The sequence below is a fragment of the Mastigoproctus giganteus genome, chromosome 8, assembly GCF_048544385.1.
Source record: "Mastigoproctus giganteus isolate SK-2022 chromosome 8, ASM4854438v1, whole genome shotgun sequence".
Classification (NCBI taxonomy): Eukaryota; Metazoa; Arthropoda; class Arachnida; order Uropygi; family Thelyphonidae; genus Mastigoproctus; species Mastigoproctus giganteus.
The window spans coordinates 182,688,687-182,701,210 of NC_143582.1; the positions used below are offsets into that span (position 1 = coordinate 182,688,687).

The window sequence follows — 12,524 nt, forward strand, 5'->3', positions numbered from 1 at the left end:
AAAATTTATATAGTTTTTTTTTTGGAAATTTACTGGCATCCATTTTTTGCCTTAAATTCTTCATTATTAAGAACTTTTATAAATAACTGTCCACTTAAAGGCATGTTTTCTCTGGATTGAAAATGACCAAGATTCTTTTCACAAACAAATCAAGTCATTGCACTTAATGCTTATTTTAAAACAAAAATGGGTTCTTTATAACTTCATGTCTCACAATTAGTATTTTATTCCTGTTGTATATTTCATGCAAAAAAAGGATTACAGATTCTTTTGTTTGTTTTTGCACCAACACTGGCATTTTTTTGGGGAGAAAAAAAAAAAAAAAGAAAAAAGAATCATAAATAAGGTGGAAAACGAAATAAAATAGAAATTTTTTAAAATTTATTTAAAAACTATACATTCAAACTAAACCCATAAAATGGGTAATTAATAAATATAACAGAAACCTAAAGCATTTCTGTTCATTTTACCATATAAACCAGCTGCTTTCCAACTTTCCATTTGATTCCATTTTCCCTAACTTCAAGTATTCCATCTGATGGGTTAATTATAAATGTAGCACTACCATGGATTTCAACTTTGTCAAATTCTGGCTGGTTGAACATTGGTAACTGTCGTGGTCCTGCAATGGGATCTTCATATCTCAGTATTCTTATATTTTGTGGATCTATCAAGAAAGGATAAAAAAAATAAAACAAAATTCAACCAATAAATAGTCTGAGCAATATTCCAGTTATTTATGTACAATATATTTGCCAACTGACTTGGTGAACACAGCATGTGTCTCATTTTGTCACATATATCGATTAATATCACAATATAGAAAAAAAATTATATTTTTACTTCCAGAACTATATTCTAAAAGCTCTTCATTCAAAGGAAGATTTATGGTAAAAATGATGGCAGTTTACAAGTTGTTTTTGCTTGCAGTGAATTAAATGATTGATTTATGTTCTACTTCCTCTCCCTCGTCCCCAAACAAGGAACAGCTGGAAGTAGACCTGATATGTTCGTCTATGTATTTGTTTAAATTTAATTTCTAGTTATTAATGCCTGCCCATCATTAAGCAGCTTACATCCTGTGTTATCTAAAGATAAAACCAGTTTACATTCATATCAGAAGTAAACTGATGTTGTTTATAGATTAAACCAACGACTGGGAATAAACTTTCAGCAATTAATGATCAATGCAGAGATTTTCAGAGTATTATAGATAATTTTAAGCATTGGTCAAGGTCATCTACGCTGGACATTCTAAGGATATTGGAAACAGGGCCGTTCCTAGTTCCTTGGCCGCCTGCATGCAGAAAGTATTTGGCACTCCTTTACGGACACAAATTTAAATAAAATTTTTGTTAAAACTGATACACAGAACTGCATAATAATCCTATATATAATTCTTGAAGTGTCCTTCTGCCCATCAGAACCCTCCTGTTCTGTTTTAAAAATCGTTTGACATAGATGGCAAATATATATGGAAAGAGATATAGACTCTCATTTTTGACCTCAAAAGAAAATTGTGTTGGTACAAGCTAAAGAGCTAAAGGTTATAATGATTTATGCACCAACATCGAGCCACGATGATGAAGAGGTTGAAGAAATGTACACAAAAATTGAGTCTTCTAGATGAGCAGAAAACCCACCACACTATCATTATGGGGAACTTCAATGCTAAGGTTGGAAAGAGACAAAACAGTGCAGAAAGGGGAACTATAGGAATTGGTGAAAGAAATGAAAGACTTGTGGAATTTGCAGAATCACGAGGATTGTCAGTAATGAACACTTTTTTTCAAGAAAAGGGTGAACAGAAAGTGGACATAGAAGAGCCCAAATGGATTAACAACATCGACTTCATCCTCACTATCTTTGAGATAACAGAAGAGGAGAAAAAGCAGTATGTACTGGAACTTAAGAACAAGTTTGAGCTGCTGCAGACTGCTCAGGACCAAGATATCAATGAGGAATATTACAACTTTCTGAAAGTGATAAAACCCAAGAAGCCTATAGGTAAAAAGAATCTAAAGAAGAAAAAATTACTTGTCATGATGAACCGAAGACGACAAATGAAGAGCAAAATAAACACTGACAAGGAGAAAATTGAGTATACTGAGTTATCCAAAGCCATTAGAAAGAGACTCAGAGAGGACATAAGATTTAACACAAGAAAAGTAGAACAAGCATTAAGGGAAAACAAAGGACTTAAATCAGTAGCCACAAGCAGTAATACAGAAAGACAAATGATACTGAAACTGAAGAATAGCGATGGTGTACTTATAAATAGCAGAGAAGGCATAATTCAAATAGCAGAAGACTATTATAGAGAATTATACAAGGAGTGAGGAAATGACGCCAGCAGTCGGGAAGATGGATCGCAAATTTGTAACACATACGACATTACCCGATATCCTTCCTGATGAGGTAGAACATGCGTTGAATAAAATGGAGAATCAGAAAGCCCTGGGGGAAGATGAGGTTACTGTAGAGTTGTTAAAATTGGGAGGAAGAGACTCTTAGTCACCCTAATGCAGCCCATGTATTTACTTATTCCACTATGACTCCCAGCAGTCCTGGAAATCTCCATTGCCTTGCTTTCCAGGCTGCTGCTCATTCTAATAGAAGCAGTGCAAGAATCACTTTTGCCTCTGCCTGCAGCCACTGTTAACCTTTTAGTTTATGTTTCCTCCCCAAGCTAGCAGTTTTCTGACCCACCTAACACTGCCTAGATAGCATCAGCATAACCATCCATTTATAAAAGTCTCCACACAAACATTTACTGCAGAAACTCTCAAGTAGACTAATAGCAATAGAGGCATGTGATGCAAGAAAGCAAGCATATGAGCTTATGTAGCATCAGCCAAAAAAATAAATCACATAACCATTCCCTCTAAAAGTTTGTCCAGTTCCTCCTTGAATTTATTTAAGCTCTATCAACTTCCACAATGACAAATGGAAGTTTGAATCAACCACCCACTGGCTAAAGGCAAATTTCCACACATCTAATGTTGAGGTTCAAATTATTATCCTGATAAATGTCAGTTGTACAAGCATATCCATAGCCGAGTGGTCTAGAGCGGGAGTGCAGTAGCACACGCTCTTTGATTAGACTGGAGTTCAAGCCCCTGATTGCTGAACACAGTCGATCTGCCAACCCGCACTGGACCAGCGTGGCAGATTACGGTTCATTTCTCTCAGCATGAATTGTTGAGGAGGCTTCCATCCTGCAGTGGGTTGATAATGACTGCAGTTTACGTTTTTTTTTGTTTTTTTTTATGGGCTGAGGAGCTTATGCATAATATGTATTATTTTTGGGATAATGTTTGTAATTTCCTTCTTCCCCTCAACTTGGTAAGTTGAAGGGAGAAGAAAAACATCAAAATTTACTACTTTTATATTACCGTATAAACGAAACTGCAAAAACGCAGTAAGTCTTATTGAATGCTGTTGTTTAACTACTCAAAATTTTAACAAAAATAATAATAAAATAGGTTTATAGTTATAGCACTAACAATTCTACTACCTTTGGGACCAATGCACTCTACCCTTTGGGATCATTGTATCATCCGATGCATGAATATAAACTCTAGTGATGAAGCAGGCAGGTGAGAGCTTAATGGCTACATTAATTCTTTCGAGACCATCAATCCCATTCTTCAAGTTTTCATAAATGCTTATCAGAACTCTGAGTTTGCACTTCATTTCCTCTCACTCTTTGTACTGAACACAAAGAGTATAATATAACAAGTGGTGAATGAATGCAAAATAATGAATAGAGCCACTTGATGAATTTGATCATTGATCATTACTTCGTCATTTGGTAGATCTATATCAATAATCTTCAGCATATATTCAAATAATATAATAACAAATGTGACCACAAAAATTGGCAGGTATAATATTGTTACCAGACTACTACAGTTAGGAAGAGCTTAAAATTTCTAAATAACTAATTTTTGATATACATGAATGATTACCTCTTATTCGTTTATCTTCCTTACACATTCTAGTAGCAATAATAAAAACTGTATCCCCATTGTATACAGGAAGGAGCATTTCAAAATGGCCACTTGAAGGTTGTGGATTAATGAACCTTACAATTACTGATGGCTGAAACGAGGAAAAATAATGCTTTATCATGTACAATGTTTCCAAACATTAATACTTAGAAAATAAACACAACAAAAGTTAAGATTTCAACCATAAAAATAAATGCCTGTAGATATAGTGAGGTCATAATTCCACTGTATAATACAATTGTAAGACCGCACTTGGAATACTCAGGTATGAAAACCTGAGTATTCCAAGAGATTGTACAAAAGGATGACACATGGAGAAACTTTGAAGATATGTGGGTTACAGAGATTGGCAACTAAGCACATTAGAGGGGATCTAATTGATATTTACAAGGCTCTGAGAGGGCTAATAACATAAAGGCAAAATTTTCACTGTTAAAACTAAGATTTAATTTTGTACAGATCGTTCAACTCCTCATGGCAAGAATGAGATCCAGCCAGCAGATTTCTAGACTTTTGCTGGCAGGCTGCTAAGAGTCCAGTCATACAACATATAGGACTGGCTTCACAGAGATGTTCAATGCAGGAACACAAGCCAGGTTTGAGGGAATCCTTAGGAACTGTTCTAACAAAGCTAAATATACTTACATACATATAATTTAAATAACTCCATAAGAAAAGGAAGGGTTAATAAAGAACCTTTCTATGAAATGTCTAATGGAAAATTGTTTTCCCCACTAGGCTAACTGGTAACACCCCATAAAACAATGAAATGTTGCTGACTAATGTGTGGTTCCTCAATGGAGTTTTCTCATTTCTTACATTCCCCTAATTTATTATGAAATGAATATATCTGGTTAGGTTACAAAAAAATTAGATAAAATATTTATTTATCATTGGCAATTGATTCTTTTATGAAACACTATCAAGTGAGTAAACTAATCTTCTTTTAATTGCAAATTAAAAGATCTTCAATGCAGATTCTTGTTTATAACCTGCCTTGACATAACTTACAATCATAATGAATCTGTTACATATAGTTAGGAGAGGAAAATTCACTGAAGTATTATATGGGGATAAGAAAGTTTTTATTTCTAATTTTCAGTTAGAAGAAGACAATGTTCTCGCTTGACACAATAATGGTTCCTGAAAAAATGCCTATTTGTATTAGGAAAATTGAAAGCATTCAAATAAAAAGCCTTAAAATTTATTTTGAAAAACAATGAAAAACAATGACAATTTTCTAAGGGGTGGTCTTAGCAACTACCACCTGCAATTTTTTAAACAGAGAAGAACAGACTGATTTCTGGATTTTGTATAAGGCTGTGCACAGTAAAATGCTAAATATTATTAGAATACATTCAATTACATGTAACTCTAAAAAAGTACACTGTTGCATATTTTTCAGAATATATTACAAATGTTTAAGTCCTCACTTATCTTCATTATGATTACCAAAGGATAATGAACCTGAGCTATTTTTAGAATGCTCAAAATTTCAGATGAAGCTAAACACTAAGGTTTTTTTTTCCTTTTTAAATTATATGGTTATATGGAAAGCAATGAAACCATACCCCCCCCCCCCGGTTGATATTGATAGTCCAGAAATTGTTACTTCTTTTGTCATAGAAAAGAAATAAAAATATATCTGATGGTACTTTGTTGTAAATGGCTGTCTTTGTTAAGTACTTTTTACAATTACTAGTATTTGGTCAATGAATGAAGACACAAAAGCTGTCTATGGTTAAATGTTTGCAATTTTGTATGCAAGTGGTCCTCTGTATTTAAGAATGCAACAATGTGAGTGTTAAAAAATATATATTTTGATATAACAAAAGATCAGAAGTTGTTAAGCTTAATTCTTATGTGGAGAAAACATACTTTATTCCTATTTCACGGGTACCAATATTATGCTGACATATGGTTCCAGATCCTACTTTAAAGCACGACAAATTTTATGCATCCACTTCTGAACGCGACTGCCCATCTTACTTGGAAATTATGTGGTTTCTCTTGAGACCATCAGAACTAATGTTTAACTTTCGATTTTAACTTAATTTGCCAAAGGCAAATTAAGTTAAAATTTAATAACTCCACTGGTATTACTGTCCTGGGGTACTCCCATAAAAGGAAAAAATACGATAGATAAAGCTTAATGGTTCAATTTATTTTAATATTAACTCCACTGGTATTACTGTCTTGGGGTACTGCCATAAAAGGAAAAATATGCTAGATAAAGCTTAATGGTTCAACTTATTTGAAGGAACAACTCAAAAGTTTCTATCAAAGTTAAAGTAATCACCAGATGGTGGGGATGAATAAAGCTAAATCTCAAAATGGTGTTCCTGTAACAGAAAGTAATGTGTGAACTGGTATTGGGAGTTTAACCCTGTCGTGATGGTGCCAAAATGTTACCAGTTGCAATATGAAGAGAAAGCAGTTGGAGGATGTTTCAATCACCACTGGATAGACTATCCAGCAGTGATTGAAAATTTCAAGAAACAGGCAGTGTAAAAACTGGATAGACTATCCAGCAGTGACTGAAAATTTCAAGAAACAGGCAGTGTTTGGCACCACAAATGGGTAGACAGGACTTGCATTGAGGCCAGGACAGTTGTTACAGTTTATGAAGCCTTTCAGCAGAGCCTGAGGAAATGTGCCTAAATGGCACCCTGTTGATGTCTATATGAAAACTTTTTCAGTTGTTCTTTCAAGTAAAACAAAATATTGCTTTTTATCTGATGTACTTTTCTTTTTTATGAGAGTTTGTCTTATGGTGAATAATATATGCATATCCTGATCATCATCACCATCATCTTCAGTCATTCTCAATCCACTGCAGGATGAAGGCCTCCCAACATGCTTCCAGCAACTGCAGTCTTGTGCTTTCTGTTGTTATTGTATACCAACAAATTTTAAAATTTCATCTATCCACCTCATCTTTGGCATTTAGTCAAGCAGCTAGAGTTTGAGTCAATGAATGAAATATAACCTTTTGTCTATTGTCAGTTCTTCTTGATGTGACCTGCACATTTGCATTTCAAGTGCTTTGTTCTTTCAATGATGTCACTGACCTTGGTTTGTTGGCAAATCCATGCATTTGGTTTTCAGTCTCTTTTGGTTATGTTCAAAATTCACACTACACTTCTTTGTGTGATCCTCAGTCTTGGTAAAGCTTTGGCACTCAATGTCCATGTTTAATACCATATGTTAGGACAGGGAGAAGACTGATCAAAAACTTTTTGTTTGAGACAGTGGTAACTTTCCAAATGCTGATCCCAATTTGATGCAAAGTTCAACTTCCATCATGATGTTTCCCTCTGTTTAAATTTCTTGTCAAGGTAAACATAACTTTCCACTTCTATTTCTTGTCCACTGGCCATGATTTTCTTTGGTCTAGTAAATTTGTTGAACATAACCTGTGTTTTCTTGATATCCATCTTCAAATTGAACTTCTTGTTTTCATGCTGCAGTTCTTCAATAAAAAAAAAAAAAAAAAAAAAAAAGCAAAAGTAAACTGCAGCCATTATCAACCCACCACAAGATGGACAGCTTCTCAACAATTCATGTTGAGGGAAATGGACAATAATCTGCCACCGTGGTCCAGTGTGGGTTGGCAGATCGACCGTATTTAGCAGTCAGTGGCTTGAACCCCGGTCTACTCAAAGAGCATGTGCTACTGCACTCCCGCTCCTGACCACTGAAGCCATATAGTTGTTTTGCTGCAATTCTTCTGGATCACTGGCAAAGAGAATGATATCGTTTGCAGATCGTAAGTGATTCAGATAATCTCCATTTTTCTTGAGTCCTTTATTATCCCAATTCATCTTGCAAAAAGTTTCTTCTAAACAGGCAGAAAATAGTTTTGGGGAGATTGTATCTTCTTGTTGGATGCCTTTTTATGATGATCTGAACTTTTTTTTTTATCATTGTTGACCCATATTGATGCAGTCACCTTTTCATATGTTGACTGAAAAATATTTATGTAAGCTATTGGCTGATTAGGGCATTGACTATTGCTTGGTTTTGTGACTGAGTTGAATGTTTTTTCATAGTCGATGAAGGCTATGCATGGAAGGTTATATTCATTGTGTTGCACTGTTTGGATGTGATCCATTGTACCGAAGCCACTTCTGAAACCTGTTTGTCCTTTAAGTTATATTGCATCAAGTATTGTGCATATTCTTCTTGAAAACCTTGCAGACAACTGGCAATAGGCTTAGTGGTCGGTAGTTTTTTTAAAAATGCCTTGTCACCTTTTTTGTGCAGTAGATGGCTTCTGCATTTTTCCAAGCTACAGGTACATTGTTAAGTAAAAGGCATTTTGAAAATTGTCTGACTAGAGATTTACACACTGGCTGGCCTCCAGCTAGCTCTTCATGAGTTGAGATCATAACTGACACATGAAGTATACTCCCGAACTATGTTTAGGATCCTACTATAGGAATGGGATATGCAACCCCCAGACTGCCCAAGCCTACTTATTTTCCCTCTTTTCACTGTCCTACTATCCTACAGTTTTTTCTTGTGAGTCATTAGTTTACCGAATGCAATATCAAAGATGCTATTTTTCTACTATACATACTTTTCTCCCCTTACAAAGTTTAGTGACTATTTACCACTACTTTGCAAACATCATTTTCTTCTCTATCCTGGGATGTACTACTTCATTTGTTTAATGATGATCGCCTAATAAACTCTCTTAATTTTAATTTAACATTGCCTGACTTACTGTCTCCTTTTTACAACACTTGGGGTCACTGCAACATACCAGAAATATGCTGAACAGAATAGCAGTCCTTTGGCCCCTTATCACCACAGCACATTGTGTCTCTACATTCAGTATACCACTCAACTCCAATGTTGGTAATCCAGTAAGTTATTTTCTTTTCTTTACCTTTTTTCCCTTTCTGTGTCTCTTTTCCTTGCCTCTGCTCTGGGTCAGCCATGAAATATGCACTAGCATTACTCTTGCTTACCACTACTTTTTTAACCTTACTTCCACATCATAATCAGCCATTTTCAATCCACTGCAGGATGATGACGACCTCTCCAGAAACTTTCCAGTTCCTTCTGTTTTGTGCAATGGCCATTCATTTAATACTCATGAATTTTACTGTCCATCTCCGTTGTTGCCTTCCAGGTTTTCTTTTAGCTCCTCTTGGGTACCGTTCTGTTATTTTCTTAGTTGATCTGTCATCATGTCTTTGAGTTATGTGTCCTGCCCAAGACCATTTCAGTTCTTTAGTTTTGATAAGAATGTCCTTTATTTGTGTTTTCTGTCTATCTTATCTAACAGTCTGATTCCTAATATAATTCTTGAAAAAAGTGTTCATTACTGACATTCCTCGAGATTCTGCAAATTCCACAAGTCTTTCACCTCTGTCATTTCTTTCATCAATTCTGAAATTTGCTAGAGCAATGTTTTCACTCTTTCCAACCTTAACATTGAAGTCCCCCACAATAATGGTGTAGTGAATTTTCTATTCATCTAGAAGTCTCTCAATTTCGGTGTATATTTCTTCAACCTCTTCTTCATCACGGCTCGATGTTGATGCATATATCATTATAACTTTTAATTTGTACCTCTTAGAAATCCTGAGTAGCAGTCTTGACACATTTGATGATGTTCTTTTGAATTCCAAAATGCTGTTTTTTATATCTTTATGGACTAGAAAGCCAACAACACCTTCACTCTTTTCACTGTTTCCATTGGTGTACAGCAGATTTCTACTTGATAAGCTTAGTGATTCATTTCTCCTTTTTGTTTCAGCCAAGCCGATGATATTCCAATTCACATTTTCTAATTCCTTTTCTAGTTCTAATATCCTATCTTCACTGATGAGCGATCTTACGTTGTAACAGGCCAAGTTCAGTTTCCATGCATGGCGGCCTGGTCCTATCCAGAGATTCTTAGCACTCTCTGCTTTCACTCAGATCCTCTCGCTGCTGTAATATGGGGGGGGTGAAAGCCACAGGGGACAGAGGGCTATTTGTTTCGTCATGTTGTACTGGAGGGTTTGGTTTTTCCCTCTTTATGTTGACCAGGCATCTTGAAGGGAACCACTCTACACATTCGTTGCCACCAAAGTGACGTAACAGGGCTTACCACTGAGGTGTGCACGAGTGGATTTAAGGATGCAGGCTAACCGGACTTCTCCTAAATCTTCTAAAATAGAAAGATATTGGATCCATCAGTGTTTTATACTGAGTGTGTGATACACACAGAACGCCTGTTCCCCTCTAAGCCCCTCTTACTTCCTACTGCACTTAATTCAAATCCTAACATGGCTTCGCCACTTCAACCACAAGCTACGTATATTTCATGCCAGAAACAGAGAGCTTACTTCTTGCTGTCTTTCTCCTGTGGTTTCGACAGTTTACCTTGAAGATGATGTTGAAATCATGGGATCTACAGCATTAAGTACTTCTTTTTATTTTAATATTTTTAATGTACCTTCTGGTTTTTCTGTAGTTTCAATTTCCGGTTTTGTTAGCTCATTCCTCTTACTCTCCTTCACTTGCTACTAACCTCTATATATTATCATCATCATCATCAGCCATTTTCAATCCACTGCAGGATAAAGGCTTCTCCAGCAACTTTCCAGTTCCTTCTATTTTGAGCACTGGCCATCCATTTACTACCCACAAACTCATGAATTTCATCTATCCATCTCCGCCTTTGTCTTCCAGGTTTTCTTCTAGCTCCTCTTGGATACCATTCTGTTATTTTCTTAGTCCATCTGTCATCATGTCTTCGAGCTATGTGTCCTGCCCAAGACCATTTTAGTTCTTTAGTTTTGATAAGAATGTCCTTTACTTGAATTTGCTGCCTAATCCATGTGTTTCTCTTCTTATCTAACAGTCTGATATATATAATGTGAGGTAAGTTAGGTAAAAGTAATAAAAAATAAATAAATTTGAATATGAAGCTATGTTTTTTATTTTAAATATTATATTTATTTATTTAATTATCAGATATATATATATATATATATATATATATAACTGTATGTAAATAAATAAAGAATGGAAAAGGATTGGAGAGAAGAAGAAATATTAGGTATTACAGACCAGGAACACTGCTTAAGGAAATGAACCCTACGACCATAACGTATAAATAGTGATATATTGGAAGTGTGAAGGAGGAAGCTGTTACAATTGAATTTACAGTACAGTAAACTCCCGCTATTCGCGGGGGTTAGGTTCCTGAGAAATGTCGCGAATACCGAAAACGCGAATACTGAGTTATGGCTCCCATAGTAATAAAGGGGTTCCGTTCCAAAGTATGAAATATATAAGAAAAACAAGTCTAAAATTTTGTCTATTTATATATTATATGTACCTTCATAATATGACTATGTAGATAGACAGTACATAATGAAATGCAAGCATATGGCATCGAAATGAAAATAAGAAACAATTTAATAATAAATGTAATATTTATTAGAAATTTCAAACAAATCTTTCAAACCAGCGCCTTTGCTAGCTAAAAAACGTATCCCGCCAGTGCTATCACCAGTTTCGCTAAAGTGTTGATAAAGGAATTTTGCATTTTCACGAATGATGAGTGAACTTAACGGAATTTTATTTTGAGTTCGGTCTTCTATCCACAGATTTAAAGCGTTTTCCATTTTTTCTAATTTAACATCACGAGTTACAGAGCAAATTTTTGAAGCAATTAGCGCGTTTTCACGGACACTACGGCGGATTTTTTCTTCCGATTTCTTGATTGATCGTACCGTTGACTCATTGATTTTATAATGTTTTGCCACTGAGGAGACACTTTCTGCAATAAGGCCTCTGAGGTTGGGATTATTCATACTACCAATTTTAGACACACACCCCAACCGTTTATGACTGGTTGAATAATGAAATAAAATAAAATAAAATGATAGAAAAGACTGTAAAATAATATTTACAAAAAACTTTTAATCATTTACAAAAAACTAAACTATAACAAAAGTAAAATAAGTAAATAAGTTAAAATGCATTAAAATATAAATATAAAAGCGATAAAAAGACGATAAAAAACACTAGAGCTTTCGGAGGTGTCTTCCTCCTTCCTCAGTAATAGTGAGACTTAAATGACACATCCTTAAATACCAGGTTCACGGCACACGTGGATGACCAGGCGCATACTCAGCATTCCTTTCACTTGTGCCGGAACCGGAAGTGGGCTGGACACGTGGAAAATTAAAACGTTTGTCTCTTGTCAAAACCACCGCCTCAAAAAGGGGGTGAAGCCTAACTCCCCTGTCTCTGTTTATACTATTGTTACCAGAGGATCCAATCCACAGACTTTCCAGCCACTTGCGGTCCCAGAATCTGTGCGCCCGGTCAAGGATGACAGCATTGTCGGGGGAGATCTGGTGTTGTTTTTCCCAATAGTGCTCGGCAATGGCGGATTTATTGAGCTCTGCGGTCCGTATCGCTCGTGAATGTTCTCCCAGACGGTCCTTGAGACGCCGTCCTGTCTCCCCCACGTAACATTCCCCACAATCCGGGCATGTG

General features: G+C 35.6%; 1 protein-coding gene across 1 annotated transcript in view; it reads right to left on the reverse strand.

Annotated features, from left to right (window-relative positions):
• Positions 1-461: 461 nt before the first annotated feature.
• LeuRS (Leucyl-tRNA synthetase) overlaps positions 462-12,524 on the reverse strand; it is a 248,471-nt gene continuing 236,408 nt past the window's right edge. The window contains exons 26-27 of the mRNA XM_090379080.1: positions 3,972-4,104; positions 462-667 (exon numbers count right to left, since the gene is read on the reverse strand). Of these exons, the coding sequence (XP_090235206.1) occupies positions 462-667; positions 3,972-4,104 (339 nt within the window). The remainder of the gene's footprint in view (positions 668-3,971; positions 4,105-12,524) is intronic.